Source organism: Lissotriton vulgaris, chromosome 1_2 (assembly GCF_964263255.1).
Source record: "Lissotriton vulgaris chromosome 1_2, aLisVul1.2, whole genome shotgun sequence".
NCBI lineage: Eukaryota > Metazoa > Chordata > Amphibia > Caudata > Salamandridae > Lissotriton > Lissotriton vulgaris.
The window spans coordinates 364874137-364893003 of record NC_141686.1 but is presented as its reverse complement, the minus strand read 5'-3'; the positions used below and the strand labels follow the sequence as shown (position 1 = coordinate 364893003).

The 18867-nt window shown below is 48.3% G+C and overlaps 1 protein-coding gene across 1 annotated transcript in view; it reads right to left on the bottom strand.

The window, feature by feature from the left end:
• Window positions 1–18867, bottom strand: part of LOC147736888 (uncharacterized) — a 43480-nt gene that overhangs the window by 18039 nt on the left and 6574 nt on the right. Inside the window, exon 2 of the mRNA XM_086953557.1 lies at window positions 15559–16945. Within this exon, the coding sequence (XP_086809683.1) occupies window positions 15559–16921 (1363 nt within the window). The 5' untranslated portion in view covers window positions 16922–16945. The remainder of the gene's footprint in view (window positions 1–15558; window positions 16946–18867) is intronic.

Sequence of the window (18867 nt, the reverse complement as noted above, 5' to 3'; positions counted from 1 at the left end):
GGAGTGAGTAGAGATGGGAAAGAGAGGGAGGTGAGAGGGATTGGAGAGTGAGGAGAGGGGTGAGGGAAGAGTGAGGAGAGGGGTGAGGGAAGAGTGAGGAGAGAGGGGAGAGTGAGGATAGAGGGACTGGAGAGAGGGAGGGGAGAGGGGGAGTGAGGAGGGGAGAGTTAGGAGAGAGGGGGAGAGGAGAGAGGGGAGGGTAGAGAGGGAGGGTAGAGGAGAAAGAGGGGAGAGTGAAGAGAGAAGGGGGAGGTAGAGAGGAGAATACCGAGGAGAGAGAGGAGAGTGGTGAAAGGGGAGAGTGGTGAAAGGGGTGAGTGGTGAGGGGGAGAGTGATGAGAGAGGATAGAGTGGTGAGAGAGGAGAGAGAGGGGGAGTGAGGATAGTGAGGAGAGGGGAGAGGTTGAGAAGAGGGGAAAGGGGGTAGGGGAGAGGGGAGAGGGAGAGGAGAGTGAGGAGAGGGGAGAGAGGAAGGGGAGAGTGGTTAGAGGGGAGAGTGGTTAGAGGGGAGAGTGAGGAGAGAGGGAGGTGAGAGAGGGAGTGGAGAGTGAGGAGAGGGAAGAGTGGTAAGAGAGGAGAGAGTGGTGTGAGAGGAGAGAGTGGTGTGAGAGGAGAGAGTGGGGACAGTGAGGATAGTGAGGAGAGGGGAGATTGAAGTGAGAGGGAGGTGAGAGAGGGAGGGGAGAGTGGTGAGAGATGGGAGAGTGGTGAGAGGGGGGAGTGATGAGAGAGGATAAAGTGGTGAGAGAGGAGAGAGTGGGGGAGTGAGGATAGTGAGAAGAGGGGGATAGTGAGAAGAGGGGAGAGTGAGGAGAGGGGAGAGCTAGAGAGGAGAGGGGAGAGGGAGGGGAGTGAGGAGGAGAGAGGGGAGAGAGGAGGGGAGAGAGGGGCGAGAGGAGGGGAGAGTGGTGAGAGGGGATAGTGGTGAGAGGAGAGTGGTGAGAGGGGAGAGTGGTGAGAGGAGAGTGGTGAGAGGAGAGAGTGGTGAGAGTGGTGGGAGGGGACAGAGTGGAGAGTGGTGAGAGGGGGGATGGAAGGGCTTCGCTGGGATGGAAGGGCATGTTCTTCACTTTGCAAAGAAAATACGTTCATAATCCGTTCCTAAAGTTGTCACAGTATCTGTTTTTTCTCTGCTGAAATGATTTCGCGGTCTCGTTTTTCGTCTCTTACAAATGGAAAATATCAATGACAGCATCTGTCGAAAGCTAAAAAAGAAAGTCGTTTTAGGCCCTACAATTTAAAAGTGATGTATAACATACCTTTCATCGGTAAGGGAGATGGCCGTAGCAGGGTCAGGCAAACGAGGCCACCTCTGTAATTACAGCTGTGCTTGTTGCCTGCATGGCCTTTGTCCACACAAATGTGCGTTTTCACGACCATAACATGACATGTCAGAGGCCTGTGCAGGGTGGGCGCAACGACGGCACCTCAAATACGTAGTGCAAAACACGGCCCGTTTCAAAACCCTTACATCGGGAAATTATAGAATTTAAGAACAAATCAGGATAGGGTACGCAATTTGAAATTTGTAGCCATGCCTAAGAGAAACGATAAACCCGGCGCATGACAGGATTCTACAACAGTGCGGAACACAGACAAACAAGCAGTCCGATAAATCGAGATCCATGTAGGCATGACAAAACCATACTGAGGAAACCGGTCACCATGAGAGTTTTTGCAAAACTAGCAATTCTTTATGGAAAACAGACACTCTTGTGTCAGAACTGCAGCAAGCAAGCCGTGTCCACGAGCTGACCTCTGTAATTCGGAACCTCTTTCTCCAAGTATGCCTGTACCTCTATTACCGAGCCCTGCTCCATGACTCTCAATGAGTCGCTGTATTATTGTAGGTGATGTCCTAGCTTTCCAGGACACTTTTCAGTTCTATGAAGGACACAGACGAGGATTAGGCTCGTCTTTCTTTATTAGCACAGCAGCATTCACAAAGAAATTCACCTACAACACCAATAAAACCAAAGTGATGCTCCACTTTGACCACTCTGCAGTAAAAAAAACAAGTGAGGCATTTAGTGTGGGACGCGGGTAGTAACTAAGGGTATTTGGCAATGGATGGTGAGACGGCATGCTTACCTCCCATCCGCTGGTACTGAGTGCTCACATAAGAGAGTTTTATAGAAACAACTATTGCACTTGCAAACTCTCTTAGTGGAAAAAGCGGCCGCAAAATGAAATTAAAAGCGGCCGTGAAATGAAATTAAAAGCGGCCGCGAAATGCTCTCGCCATTGCGGGGGCGTATTCCTTCGAAGTGTGAAGCAGGGGGCGGGGGAGAGGATCCCTTTGAAGTCTGGAGCAGGCGGCTGATGCCAAGGCTCGAGCATATGGGGTGTAAAAAAAAAGTCTTTGGAGTGGCATTGCGCAGAGGGGGGTGGGGGAGAGCATTCCTTTAAGATCTGAAGCTCTCGGCATTGCTGTGGCGGGTCTGATGCGATGATGCGAGGCGGCTCGGGGAGCAAATGGCAAGCTCGTGCATGGGCACATGCACTCTGCGTAATCCGCCTGCCAAAGCCCCTTGGTCAGCTTTCCTGATCCACCTCTATATGTCGAGCTGCAATGCTTGCGCATTGGCAGGTCTCGACCTAATTAGGAATCCAGGAGTACTGGCTTGGACCTCTTCTGTGGGGAGTTGAGTAAATACGAGTTACGAGTCTGCGCACACACAGCGCAGTGGCAGTAGTTATAGTTAGGTCAGAGTTTCCATAGGAAGAGTGTTTTCGTATCACTAATAACTTAAGTCCAGTTTGACTTAAGGTTCAAAGTAACATTATAGTTAGGTGTTGAAATGCTACAAAAACTAATGTTAAATAACCAAAACAAACACTAATATTTACCAACTATAACCCAAACTAGAACTTGAGCCCCCGCCATGCACTGCTTATGACCTCATATATTACATCACATCTGACAATATTGATGACATCACTGATGACACCATACAGACATTGTGACACCGTCCTATTGAGTGTGTTGACATTAAGTAATTCAACATGCTTACCAATTTCCTATTATCAACTTAAAGACTTCAGATTGATCCAGATTTTAAGTGCAGAGGTTGACAAGTATACGTTTGCTTCTGTAGGGCTCCATGGGCACAGCGCTAAGAAGATTAGTCAAATACACTGAACACATCCTGGAGATGGGCATCACAACTGCGACCTTAGGGTCATGGCCACAGCACTAGAAAAAGATAAAACTCCTCTAAGTGGGACACCCCTACATGTTATATTATTCAATATTCTGTAATGCCTGAAAATCTTTAGTTAAGTTCTACAAATAAATATGCACAGCTTATAAAATGTCTCTGGCCACTGTGTCACAACTACTTAACTTGGGCCAGAAATCCAGATTTTTAATGAATTGGCAACAGCTACTTTGGCCTTTTTCACAGATTTTCTTTCGAATGGGCTTAAAGCCACAGCCTACTTTCAAATATACCTCTCTCACCCACGTGAGGTGCACTCAGATATTACCTTTTTCAACATGGAGTAATTCTTCCATCTGAACTTTAGCGATTTGAAAAGCATGCACAGTATAGTTTTTAAAATGCACATTTACACTTGTCTCTTGGGCTTACACTATTTTCATGCTATTGACTTCCACATGTACATTGAGTAACGTTATGCTGCTTATGACTATGATGTCATCAGTAATGCTGTTTGAGAGGTCAAAAGTGATCTCATCAATGATGTAATTTAACATATCATGATTGAAGTAATATGTGGGGGCATAAGCAGAGTATGATGGGGGCACATGTAATGGTTAGATCAGTAAATTATACCTGGTGAACTTCAGGTTTGTTTTTTGTTCCTTTTTACCTTATTTCAACACCCAAGTAAGAGAGAGAGAAAGAGAGAGATAGGTTTGGGGTGATTCGTCAAGCAGGGGCCATGAAAAAGTGGAGTGGGGGTTCCCAAAACACGATTTCCCCATGCAAATTCCCACAGGATTTTCGACAGGACTACAGCTCAAACCGCTGAACGGAATTAAACCACGTTTGACAGAAATCTAGATCTTGGTCAGAAAGTGCTCTTTGTTTTTCGGTGTAAATCTGTTGAGTAGTTTTGGAGTTCTTTAAGAAAAAAGATGTATGTATATATTGAGAGCGGATCCACGCGCCAACAGCAATGCTGTCATTGTCTGGCTGGAACCTTAGCAAAAAGTTGCAGCCGCCATTTTGTGAATTGGGACATGGGTTTCGGGGGGGGCAATAAAGTGTAAATAGGATATGAGGGATCAGGATAGAGGTATCCTGACCCCATGGCACTAATGTAGGGGTCTGTGGGGGACCCCTCTTGGGAAAGAAATTGCCCAAAAACATTGTATTTTTGCCGCAGGAGGATCCACCACGCCGGTTAGCGCGCACCCACTGTGTGAATCGGTGGAGATCCGCGGATCCAGAGCCCAATTAAAACAAGCATTGGCACAGACAATAGGCCTTGCTGTTTGGGCCAATAGGCTTTACTAATGCTGGGCAGCATTGACTAAAAAAGCTACTTAAAAAAATTGATATTCACATTTTATTTTCTCTTCGCTCAACAGGAAAAGCTTTGACACAGCTGTTTTGGGTGTTAAAAATAATTCTTTTTCAGGCAAGCAAATCTGATTTTGCACCCCCTGCTTTTATTGCATTTTCACATAATTGCTACTTTCCTAATAGTTTTCAAAATAAAGTGCTAAATCCACAGACCAAGAATTATAAACAGGCCCTGATTTTCATAAGAGGATATTCTTCTCGTTTGCTGGAACTAACCCCAGCGTGTTTCCGTTTGTGCGACGTGAATTTGTTGCATGGGAGTGCTGTTTAACTGCAAGGAAATACATCTGTGGTTTGTTTTTGGTTCTGGCAGGCCGCGCCACGGTCATAAATGAAAGATAAAGAGAGAGGCAGAGACTGGGGCATTGAAAGAGGCAGACACCATCAGTGGAAGAGAGAGAGCGGAAAAGCAGAAAAGAGGCAGACACAGGTGCAGTGAAAAAGACAGAGATTCTGCCCTGTAAATTCTGTTTCTATTTTACCCTGCTCCTGGTCGGACCATCACTCGATTTCTTTTACCCTTTCTATATACCCCCCGGTCAAACCTTCACTTCCTAAAAACGTGTGGGTCCGGGATTGGGGACGAGCTGACCTAGACAACCTCTCTGACTCACTTATGACCTCCTACCCCTCACTACAGGGGTTATCTACCCTCTCCCAAGCCGCTTCCATCAACCAGTGGCTCACTTCTGGGTGTGACTCTATTGCCCCACTCAAGCGGGTCACATCTAAGCGGGAGAAGGATGCCAACCTGTGGTTTAATGAGGATCTTAAGACTGCCAAATTAGCGGTACGCAGAGCTGAGCGTGCCTGGAGGAGAAATTACTGTCCCCTATTAAGACTGGAGTTTATCAACATCCTAGCCCAGTATAAGCAGGCCATCTTAGGGGCTAAAACAGCTTATTTCTCCTCCAAAATCCTCGCCGCAGAGAACCAATCGAAAGTAATTTTTTCGATTGTGAACAACTTGGCATTCTCTGACAGAACTACATTGAAACCCACTCCCTCACCTGAACTCTGTCACTCCCTCAATAATTTTTTCATTCAGAAAATTTCTATTATCAAGGCCAATATTCCTCCTCCTTCTCCTACGTTTGTGGACCCTCGGTGTCCTCCCCCTAAGGGTCATCTTGACGCTTTTCCTCCGCTGACTAAGGAATGTCTTACTTCAATAATTCCCTTGGTCAAATCTGGTTCCCCTCTTGATCCCTGTCCCTCCCACATCCTCCGTCACATTTTTTCTTCATGTTCTGATCCCCCTCTTCACCTCCTTAACAGTTCACTCTCCCAGGGTGTGGTGCCCACCCCTCTGAAAACTGCTATCATCGTTCCCATCCTCAAGAAGCCTGGTGCGGACCCCTCGGTCCCGGCCAACTACCGCCCCATCTCCCTTTTGCCATTCTTAGCAAAGGTGCTCGAGCGCCACGTTACTCGCACCCTGAGCACTTTTGTGGAGATGCATGGGGTCTTAGCCCCCCGCCAGGCCGGTTTCCGCCCCGCACACTCTACGGAGTCCGTGGTACTCTCTGTCCTTGACAACCTCAGGGAGGGAATGGATACCAATAAGACCCAGGCCTTGGTACTGCTCGATCTCTCAGCCGCCTTTGACACGGTTGATCATACCATCTTACTCTCCCGTGTCAGGGCGGCGGGGATCGGAGGTACTGCACTGGTCTGGTTATCCTCCTTCCTGAGGGACCGCACCCAGGCTGTTCGCCTGGGTGATTTTACCGCGGATTTCCGGAAAGTTCAGTGCGGGGTCCCCAGGGCTCTTCTCTTTCTCCCCTCTTATTCAATCTTTACATTGCCCCGCTCATCTTTTCTCTTCAGCAGATGGAGGTCGCAGTATATAACTATGCTGACGACCTCCAACTTGTTTTTGATCTTTCTTCCTCTCTGTCTTCTATCTCTAATTTTCAATCTACTATGACCCACATTCGCGACTGGATGAACCACAACCATCTAAAACTTAACCCAGATAAGACCGAACTGGTGTTAACAGGTGGTTCATCCAGCCCCTGGTCTCCTTTGTTCTGGCCCCCTTCCCTCGGTTCCCCACCTGTCCCCTCTCCCTCAGTAAAAACTTTAGGTATTAAGCTCAATTCTCAACTCACTCTTCACTCCCAGGTCAGTTCTGTGGTGTCCTCTTCCTTTCTCTTACTGCGTACTATACGCAAGGTGTCCCGTTTCTTTTCTTTTCAAGCCCTTAAATTGATCACCTTGGCGATGGTCATCTCCCGCCTGGATTACGGCAACGCCCTATATGCCAGTATACCTGCATATAGTCTTAGGCGGTTGCAACAGATCCAAAACCAGGCGGCCCGCCTGGTGTTCAAATTACCTAAATTTCACCATGTCACCCCCCTCCTTAAATCTTTACACTGGCTCCCCGTTCGCGAGCGTGTCCAGTTCAAGCTGGCTTCCATCACTTTTCAAGCGAGACTGGGCACGGCTCCAGCTTTTATCTCTTCTGAGATTACTCCCTACGTCCCCACCAGAGACCTCCGTTCATCCACCCAGGCCCTTCTTACGGTCCCGCGTTTTCGGAGGAAGAAATGGGGCGGTTCGAAATTTGCGACCCTTGCCCCACTCCTCTGGAATTCCCTCCCCCTTGAGCTTAGGACCCTGACTCTCTACTCCCAGTTCAGAAAGCAACTTAAGACCCTTTTGTTTTCTAAAGCCTTTAATTAAACTATTCCCCCCACAATCTGAACTATTTATTCTACATGGGCTAGCCCACCCTGTTTCTGTTTGTTGTAGCGCCATGAAGCCGCTGGCGAACGTGCGCTTTATAAGTAATTTTAAATTCAAATTAAATTCATACAGAGAGAGGCAGAGACAAGGTATGGAAAGATAGAGATGAAAAGTTCCTGGAAATGATAGAGGCAGACATCAGAAAAGACCACCAGAGACAGAGAAAGAAAGATGCCATGGAAAACAAAGTCGAGTCTGAGAGGTTTGCACTGCTTCCGCAGTCTGTAATGGCAGATCTGCTAACATCGGGGTGGCACAAACAGAGCTTCAGGCCCTAATGATACCTTTAATGGCCCTGCCCTGGGTACCACAGGTACCACATTCCAGTGACTTACAAGCGGGTTAAAGTCCTTGCCAATTGGGGTTACCAATTCACATGTAACAGTTTTTGGGAGAGAGCAGAGCCTCTGGGGTCTGGTTAGCAGGTCAAAGCCATCAGCATTGGGAAAAAAGTGTGGGGTTGCAGGGGGGACCTTACAAAAAGGGCACTGTCCTACATCATCCTTTAACCATAATAGATCTGATTGATAACCTCGCCAACCTCGGACTGAAGCAACTTGTCACAATGCCCACCCACTCCGCCGGCCACACGCTCAACCCCGTCTTCTCCTCAAGCCCGTACGTCTCCATCAGCCACACCACCGAACTCCTCTGGACCGACCACCGCTGCATCCACTTCGCCTTCCTGAAACCCACCACACACCACCGCACCCAACAGATCCCCCGCCGCTGCTAGAGCAAAATCCCCGGAGACCAACTACACGCAAACCTCGCACTCAGCCCGCCCACCGAACCCTCAAACACAGACGACACTGCCCACAGCCTCAGACACTGGATCGAGGACTGCGCCAACACCCTAGCCCCGCTGAAGAACCCCCCCCCACAGAGACACCAGGAAGAGGGCCAGCTTGTTCACCCCAGAACTCCTAGCCTCCAAGCAAGCCTGCCGGAAACTAGAGAAGAAATGGCACAGTGAACAAACTCCGGACAGCCACGCAGGACACAAGGACTCCATCCGCAACCACCACCACCTCATCAGGGTGGCCAAGAGGACCTCCTTCAAAGACCGCCTCAACAACAACGCACACAATAGCAAGGAGCTCTTCAACATCGTGAAAGAACTCTCAAACCCCAGCTCCAACACCTACGACATCCCATCGTCGCAAGCCCTGTGCGACTCCCTCGCCACCTTCTTCCACCGCAAGATAGTAGACATCCCGACAGCTTCAACACCCAGACAGCCCCAACAGACAGCAACACAACAGACCCTCCATACACCATTGACCATGACCCCCTGCTAGCCTGGGCCAGCGTGAGCATTGATTACACCATCAAGACCATGCGCTCAATCTACTCCGGCTCTCCATCAGACCCATTCCCGCACCACGTCTTCAACAGAGCAAGCAGCTCCATCACACCCCACCTGCACAATGTCATCAATCTCCCCCTCAAGACCACGACCTTCCCAGAGATCTGGAAACACGCCGAGATCAACGCCCTACTCAAAAAACCTAAGGCGGACCCAAGAGACCTCAAGAACTTCCGGCCCATCTCTCTGCGTCCCTTCCCGGCCAAGGTCATCAGGAAAACCGTCAACACACAGCTAACCCGATTCCTTGAAGAAAACAGAATCCTGGACCCTTCCCAGTCCGGGTTCCGGAGCAACCACAGCACTGAGACTGCCCGCATCACCGCCACTGATGACATCAGGACCCTGCTGGAAAGTGGCGAGACCACATCACTCATCCTCCTAGACCTCTCTGCCACCTTCAACACCATCTGCCACCGCACACTAGGCGCACGCCTCCACGCCGCCGGGATCCTAGACAAGGCTCTGGATTGGACCACCTCCTTCCTCTCCAGCAGAACCCAGAGCGTCCGCCTCCCCCGAGCCTCCGAGATCATCTGTGGCATCCCCCAGGGATCCTCCCTCAGCCCGACACTGTTCAACATTTACATGGCCCCGCTCGCACACGTAGCCCGACAGCACGACCTCAACATAATATCCTACGCCGATGACACTCAGCTGATCCTCTCCCTCACCAAGGACTCCATAACCGCCATAGCAAACCTCCACGAAGGAATGAAGGCCATCGCCGACTGGATGAAGACCAGCCGTCTGAAGTTGAACTCAGACAAGACGGAGGTCCTCATCCTCAGCTCCAACCTTTCAACCTGGGACGACTCCTGGTGGCCAACGGCACAGGGGGCAGCCCCGACACCCATCGACCACGCACGCAACCTGGGAATCATCCTCGACTGAACGCTCTCAATGACCAAGCAAGTCAACGCCATCTTCTCCTCCTGCCTCAACACCCTCCGCATGCTCTGCAAGATCAACAGATGGATCCCGACAGATACAAGAAAGACAGTCATCCAGGCCCTCGTCAGCAGCAGACTCAATACCGAAACACCCTCTATGCGGGAGGCCCCACCAAGCTCATCAAACTACTACAACGCATCCAAAACGCCTCGGCACGACTAATCCTCGACGTAACACACCACGGCCACATCACCCCCCACCTGAGAAACCTGCACTGGCTCCCTGTCAACAAGAGGATATCCTTCAAGCTCCTCAACCACGCACACAAGGCACTCTACAAGACTGGCCAAGCCTACCTCAACAGACGGCTCTCCTTCTACATCCCCCACTGCCAGCTTACCTCCAACGACCTCTCACTCGCCACCGTCCCGCGCATCTGAAGAACAACCACCGGTGGGAGATCCTTCTCCGACCTCGCCGCCAAGACATGGAACACTCTCCCACTGAGCCTACGACAGACCCAAGACCTGCTGACCTTCAGGAGGATACTCAAGACCTGGCTGTTCGATTAGTAGCACCCCACCCGACCCCCCAGCAGACCCCTCGCGGGTATGTAGTGCGCTTTAAAAATGATTGATTGATTGATAATAGATGAAATGACAACACTTGCTAGAGCAAACATCTTCTCAAAATTGGATATGAAGGCAGATGATGACATTTGTAGTTCCTGATGGAATAAATCAGTATTACACAATGCCATTTGGTCTGGCCCCTCCAGCAGCCATGTTTCAAAGAAGGATGGCAGAGGAGGTGAATGGTCTCTCTGAAGTTTTGGTGTTCCAAAACAATGCTTTAATTTTCGGCAAAGAGTTAGATAACCAAATGCGTACACTTGGAATATCTTGAGAGCCTTCCTGAAAAGAGGTTTGAGATTTAAAAAAAAAAGATAAATGTATGATTGGATGAATAATTTGGGCATGTGGTTTCAGCTAAAGAGATTTCACTATGGCCTGGCCTGTTGACAGTCACTAAAATACCTGTTCCAAAACACTGTGACCAACAACTTGAGTTTAAGGGAATTGTGGGAGGGATGGGCGGAAATAGAAGCTTTGAGGCTTTAGGAGTTTATCAATTGTTCTGGTTTATTTGTAGTTTGTAGAGAAAATCATGAGTTCTTCTTGAGCTGCTGTCCTGGCGGGTGATCGGAGAGTCTCTTCTGGTGTGTGTTCCTGTATCCTGGTGATTCCGGATATCCCCTTTGACTGTCCGTCCCCCAGATGGCTTGAAAGTAAAAGAACAAAAAAAGGACAACAAGACTCAGGTTCTCGGAAAATTACTAGGTCAGGAGATGGGAAAGTGCCCGTCACCACACCACGTTGTGCATGAAGTGGGGGCTAACGCCTATTTAATACGGCCCTGGGCTTAACGGCCCCCCGTGTAGGTAATTCAAGCCGAGTCACTCAGGAGTTATAGGAAGAGAATCACCAGAGACGAGTAATAGCCCAAGACATCGGTAAACGGTGAAAGAAAAATAAAGGCAGACACCAAGGAAAGATCCTCATGAAAGAAAAGACAATATGTGGCTTACTTTGGTGCAGTACAACCACCCTAGACTTCCTCCGTGTACCTCAATATGCTCTCCCCTTCTAGCTTGGTGCAGTACAACAACCCCTAGACTTCCTCCCTGTACCTCAATATGCTCTCCCCTTCTAGCTTGGTGCAGTACAACCACCCTTTGACTTCCTCCCTGTACCTCAATATGCTCTCCCCTTCTAGCTTGGTGCAGTACAACCACCCCTTGACTTCCTCCCTGTACCTCAATATGCTCTCCCTTCTAGCTTGGTGCAGTACAACCACCCCTAGACTTCCTCCCTGTACCTCAATATGCCCTCCCATTCTAGCGTTGTGCAGTACAACCACCCCTTGACTTCCTCCCTGTACCTAAATATGCTCTCCCCTTCTAGCTTGGTGCAGTACAACCACCCCTTGACTTCCTCCCTGTACCTCAATATGCTCTCCCTTCTAGCTTGGTGCAGTACAACCACCCCTTGACCTTCTCCCTGTACCTTAATAGCCCTCCCCTTCTAGCTTGGTGCAGTACAACCACCCCTAGACTTCCTCCCTGTACCTCAATATGCTTTCCCCTTCTAGCTTGGTGCAGTACAACCACCCCTTGACTTCCTCCCTGTACCTCAATATGCTCTCCCCTTCTAGCTTGGTGCAGTACAACCACCCCTTGACTTCCTCCCTGTACCTCAATATGCTCTCCCTTCTAGCTTGGTGCAGTACAACCACCCCTTGACTTCCTCCCTGTACCTCAATATGCTCTCCCCTTCTAGCTTGGTGCAGTACAACCACCCCTAGACTTCCTCCCTGTACCTCAATATGCTCTCCCCTTCTAGCTTGGTGCAGTAGAACCACCCCTTGACTTCCACCCTGTACCTCAATATGCTCTCCCCTTCTAGCTTGGTGCAGTACAACCACCCCTTGACTTCCTCCCTGTACCTCAATATGCTCTCCCCTTCTAGCTTGATGCAGTACAACCACCCCTTGACTTCCTCCCTGTACCTCAATATGCTCTCCCTTCTAGCTTGGTGCAGTACAACCACCCCGTGACTTCCTCCCTGTACCTCAATATGCTCTCCCCTTCTAGCTTGGTGCAGTACAACCACCCCTTGACTTCCTCCCTGTACCTCAATATGCTCTCCCTTCTAGCTTGGTGCAGTACAACCACCCCTTGACTTCCTCCCTGTACCTCAATATGCCCTCCCCTTCTAGCTTGGTGCCCTCACTTTGCCCGGTTCGCTCACTGTCCAACGTTTACGCACCTCCTGGGGTTGGTGGGGATCCACCAATCCTCGCTCCACTCCTCTACTTCCTCCGGGTTATCATTGCCGTCGTCGTCCCGTTTTCTCAACGTCTCTTCCCTCTTTTCTCCTCAGGCATCCTGCTGCTACAACTCGATGCACACTCCAGCCTCCTCCTCATCGGGTCTCTCCGCGTCTTCAGTCTTTGCCTTTTCTTTTCTTGTCGGCCTTCCTGATTGGTCCTTCTCTGTAAAGCCACCTCCTTCTCCGTAAAGCCACCTCCTCATTGGGTCTCTCCGCGTCTTCCATCTCAGCCTTTTCTTTTCTTGTCGGCCTTCATGATTGGTCCTTCTCCGTAAAGCCACCTCCTCATTGGGTCTCTCCGCGTCTTCCGTCTCCACCATTTTCTTTTCTTGTCGGCATTCCTGATTGGTCCTTCTCCGTAAAGCCACCTCCTTCTTCCTGCAAGGTGAGGTCTGGTGCAACAGGTTAACCCTTGCCGCCCCCTGGTTTTCGGTGGCATCTCCGGTTTCCATGACTGGTAACGGGGGTTCAGGGCCCTACTCTCGGGGTCCTCCTCACAGGAATGTATGAATTTTATTCAAAATGTACTGAAAATGTTGTGGTGATTGCTGAACCACTTCACAACCTTTTCAATAAGAAGGTTTTATTTATCTGGGGTTGGGGACAGGAGGTTGCATTTGCAGAGATTAGGGGAAAACTGCTCAATGCAGCACTTCTGAGTCCATATCTACCAGGCAATGAGTGCTCTATCACTGATGATACTGGTAGCATTGGCAATGGCGCTGTAGTGACTCAAGGCAAAGGATATGAGGAATGTGCAATGGCATCACACACACTGCGACCACATGAACGTAAACACTCGACCATTGAGCGTGGGATGTCGGACTGCGCATGGGCAACTGAAAAGTTTAAGTCATCCTTGTGTGGGAACAAGTTCAGAATATGAACTGATAATCAACCTCTTTTGAATGGTAATAATGTGAACACCAGCAGGCTACTGCCAGGTTGGTGAGGTTAAGTTTGAAACTTTTGAAACATAATTTTGAGGTCGAACACACTGCAGGAGAGAGGAACAAAAATACTTATTGCTTGCCCCGACTGCCCTGGGGGCAGGAAGATGTGGAACATAAGAACAAAAAGAATGACTGTGAGTTTGTGGAATGTATTGCTGCAAGTATTTGTTGGCCGGGTAAAGACTGTGTGTGGGGGCAAAAGTATAGAAAGACATTGGATGAAGATTCTATTTTACTGAAAGTGATTCATTTCATGAGGAAAGAATGGCCCAATGAAAAACGATTTGTTGTGTGAACTGCAAACTGATGGCCAAGTTCATTCTGTCAGGGGGGAGCCATGAAGGACATTTAGGTGTGATATCTAGCAACAAACGACTGACAATGCAATACTGGTAGCCTGCCATGGACAGGGATGTGGAAAAACTCATTGGAGAGAGTTACCAGTTGTTTGCAAAATGATAAAAGGATGATATACAGAGTTCTGCTTATGACAGAAGTGGGGTTTCCTGACAGAGTGTGGGGCAATGAATGGAATGATTTTTTAGGTCTGTTTCAGATGCTTCCTGTGCATCAGAAATTTGACATTGTGCTTGTGGAGTACATGTCAAATTGGTTGAAAGTATGATTTGTACATGGAAGTGAGGGTTTTCTGTGTGAATTGGGTTCGGATAATGGTGTACAATTTGTCTTGAGGGAGATGAAGCAGTATTTGGATGGAACTTGATTCAAGATAAATGTGTTAGTCGTCATCACCTACAGAGTAATGGCCAAGCAGAGAGGATGAACAGATTGGTCAATCAGGGTTTTTTCATGGCCGGTATCAAAGTGGAAGATGCTTCAAGGGCTATGCTTTCAGCTTATCGCAACACACTGCATGGGACCATTTTGTGCCGAGAGGCGGAAATTTGCATGATTTGGTCCTAGTAATGTGCACTGAAATGTCTAAAGAGGGGCTGAGACACAATAGCTATATAAAGAAGGAAGAAAGATTAATTGGGCTTCAAAAGATACATATGATGCTGTAAAGCTATTGTTCGCACAGACATGATCACATACCAATAATCTTATGCAATCATAGTACTCTGGAATTACTGAGGGAATCAGATGCCAAATCCCCACAGTAATTCCACATATCTCAGAGCAATCACCATTTACTTCACCCACCCTCCAGAAGAGTTTCTTTAAATGCTAATATTGCCGACTTAGAGGGAGGAAAAAGTGAGGGTAATGTAATAGGAGACATTATGGAGACACAGCTGAGGCCTTATAATGGGGCCCATATTAGATAAAATAAACATGAGATAATATATCACCCTATCCTGTATACTGTAATACAACTAACCGAGCTTGATATTCAGAACACCTTGTACTGTGCACCTAACCCTACAGACAACGCTTAATCTTGAACCTCCCTTGACCTTGTACGTTGTTCTACACGATGTAGTATGATATAATACAGCCCGCCCTCTCTGACCTGCAGGCCCCCCAGTTCTATTTACAAGTACCTACACACTTCAGAAAAATGACCACTTCTTATCGAAGGCTCAGGGGTGCCGCGGGTCTTACCCTCCTCTTCACACTGCCTTCCTCCCCTTCTAAGCGTCAGACCCTGACTGACCCAGAAATCCTCTTATATTCTGCACACTCGAACATCACATAGACCCATTCTCATCTCTAAAGTGCTTTAGTTTGCACTAGCAACAAAAAAGGGCAATGTTAGTCTCGGTGAATAACACCTCACTTTCACCTCACACTTAGGGGATGGTGAGTATCGCGGAGCTTCGATTGAAATCACAGATTCTGCCACATAATTCCTCAGAGTTCCTGAGCCCGGAATGGGGCGTCTCATGCACAGACCAGAATTCAGGTAATTTTTCATGTGCAGAGTTCCATTTCTTAGCCTATCACTGAACGGGAAGGAGAAACTCCTTTGCAAAAATAAAGGCGATACCAGTTACATGACCGCTTCTGGTGTACTCAAGGCCCTCCCCAAAGATACCAGTCCACACAACTCAGATTTGGCCCCCTGCAGATCTTACTAAAAATCTGGAAAGATCCACTTTGGAGATATTTTATGCTACATTCCCTCAGAACTGTACAAGTTACTCGCCATTCTGCATGTTAATTCATTACGAACCAAATACCTGGGATGGCTTTGAGCAGCAATCCATCTGCGTCTGTATTTCTTCTCTCCAGTGGGTCTCTAGCGATAGCTCCATCAGTATCAGCAGCATTCTGTGGCAGGAATGATGAGGCTCCAGATGGGCCCTGCACATCAGCACATGTCGGTTGTAGGTCAGAGTTCTCATCTCGGTTCTCAGGGCCCAGTGGTTCTTGCTTGTAGTTCTGACCGTAGTCCTCAGGACTCAGTGGTTCTAGCTTGTAGTTCTGATTGTAGTCCTCAGGACTCGGTGGTTCTAGCTTGTAGTTCTGATCGTAGTCCTCAGGACTCGGTGGTTCTAGCTTATAGCCGCGATCTGGACTGGGTGCCTCAAGGTGCATTGGTTCGGTCTTGCAGTTCTGATGTGGTTCATGTGCATCAGAGAGCATCTGCTGCAGGCAGGTGATGTGCTGTAGACTCTGGTCTTCTTGAAATGCTGGGTGTCTGCAGACGTTTTGCCGTTGACCGTCACCGCCAAACCACAACAACTCTTGCTTCAGGTGTTCAATTGGTCCCTCCCCATCTGGGAGCACTGGTTGTCTGCAGGGGTTTCGCTGTGGCTCATGTCCCTCATGAAACAGTGGTTGCAGGCAGACGTTCTGTTGTTTGCCCCAACTATCTGCATACAATGGTTCCTTCTTCACGTGCTCCTCTTGTTCGTGTTCCTCTGGTTCTCGTTGTATGCACTGGTCCAGCTGTGGTTCCTGCCCGTCATCAAACACTGGTGGAAGACGAAGGCTTGGCTCACCTGGGATGACTTGAACATCCGGAGGAGGGCCCCTGGAGACAGTACCGTCCTGCCGTGGTCCAGGGCCAGCCGGAGACCGAGGTTGGAGGCACTGGCTCTGCTTTGGTTCATGCCCACGAGGAGACAGAGGTTGAAGACACTGATTCGGCTGTGGATCACGACCAGGTGAAGATGTAGATTGAAGGCATGGGTTCACCTCCTTGGCCCTGAGTGAAAGATTGATCGGAGGGGACCTGCTGAGAGGACAATCTCTAACCACCACGGGACCGGCCATCTCCAAAGACAAATCCCCATTTACAAGGTGATCTAGACCCTTTGCTATCCAGATTTGCTCCATAAGCCCAGCGACTCTTGACGGCACGTCCTCTAGGGTATTCTGCAATTTGACCAGTTTGGCTTCTAACTGCTCCAGCATGGATAAAAGGATCATGTTAGGCAGGTTCCCCGATAGCGCTTCCATCTCACAGTCTCTCTGAGCATCAGTTTGGGATCTTGAAGAAGGCACATTATGGATAGGAGAAGAAGGGAGTGTGGCTCTTACGGGTTCATGTGAACACTGCACTTCTCCTATTTGTCTTGGAACCTGCCTTTTCTCCATTCTGATGTTCACGTCCTCAGGTGTCTGTGAAGGGGAAGAAAATGGAAAAGACAACACATTATCACAGGACAATTAGGTCAAAATACTCCTTCCTGTCTCATCACACGTTGTTTAAGCTTTAAAAAAAAATATTCAGTCCAGCTAATGGCTCGAAAGAACTAAATTGTCTCAAGAGCTGGAGAGGATCTACCCTGCTCAAGGTCAAGCCTGTCCTCGAGGACATCAGGAGTTACCCTGCTACACATCTAAACCCGCTCAGTGATGCCCTCACGTGATATGGTGAGATTTCATGCAGATCCGCTCTGCCCTGCCAGAGAGGACTCCCTATCCAGAGCTGATCTGTTAAGCTTCAAAATGTATCAGTATGACCTCATCAAACCTAACCCTATAATTTAACGGACTTATTATGTTTTTGTAATTCTTTATTTTTTTTAAATTAAAACTTGGTAAGCATTACCTTAATAGATATTCTCTATGAAATTGAGCATTGAGGAATAATAGATTTAAAGTCCCAGATAAAAATACAAATTTGCTTGTCAGAAGCTACCTAGGCCACGTAATCTCTGCTGATGGGGTCTGCCCCTAAGATGAATCAATTAAAGACACACAGGAAATACCTAGATCTATAAAGAAAGAAGAGGCACTCACGTTTTTGGTGAGAAACATTCTATTCTCAGTTTGTACCTAATTTTCTTGTGCCATGTGAGCCCTGCTGAGGAAGGGTGCACACTACGTGTGGAGTAGGGAATGCGAGAAGAATTTGCAGAAGTTAAGGAGAGTCTTGTGAATGCTCACAGTCTGAATAGTTTTGTCCCATTGCGTTGTTATGGACGCCAGAGACAAGGGCCTAGGAGTGGAACTGAAACAGCGGCATGAACGGAAAGCAAGTCATGATTGCCTTTGCATTTAGGGCTTTGCTTGAGGCTGAATGTAGACATTCCAGAAGGAGGCCTTGGCCATGCTTTGGGCTCTCAAAATAAACATTCTTGTGGAGTGTAGGAAACTGTAAGTAGAGGATGTTCGACTAGTCCAAACTGGACCCAACCTATGCTGCTGCTACAAGGTGCCTGCTTTCTAATGTCAAATAAGGGGCAATCTCTTTCTGGCGTTTAATATGATACATGCACAATGACACGACTCACAGACCATGCCAGACCGAGAAAGCACTGTTGATCTTTACTTTCAAGCTCTACATATTTTGAGCAAAGAGTGAAAGAGCGCTCATCTCCGATGGCTAGTAGGCGTCAAGCCATTAATCATTATGACAATTAATAAGCAGAACTTTTGTCTTCTAAGCGTTTCACTTTAGTTTATTGCAACCCAGCCTCTGCTATAGACAGGCAAGGTTTGGTGGAATGTGAGGTGAGGGGAGAGTTAACTGTCTAAACACAGCAAGATCTGGGTGTCGTCAGAACACATAAATGCTCTAACACCTTTCTCAAGTAAAGCTTCAGCAAGCGGGATTACATAGCTAGTGAACAAATGGGGCGGGATTGAGGACCCACGAGTCACTCTGGAATTGCATGCAATGTGTTGGACGAAAAGTTGCCCAATCTGGTGATACATGTTCAGCCTGTAAAGAATGATATGAACCTCTTTAGCGCCTAGCACCCGATGCCCAAAGCCTCAACAAGATGGAGTACTCAACTGTGCGAAGACAGCAGCGAGATCTAATGAGAACAAAGCATCGGCTCCTGCTCCCATTTCAGTTCATCCATAATCGGTAGAGGCAATGTCTTTGTATTGTGTGATGGCCTTCAATCATGCCCTAGTGTCCTTGAGAAAGTGGTTTTGCTACAAACCTTTCCACCAGCTAAGAGCAAAAGAAAGTAACAATATCGGTAATAACTTTTTTTAAACCAAGGAATCTGCTCCTGGCTTCCAGAACAAGGGATTCACTGTGGTGTCTTTAGGAGGGGCAGGAACCATACCACTAACAACTAAGT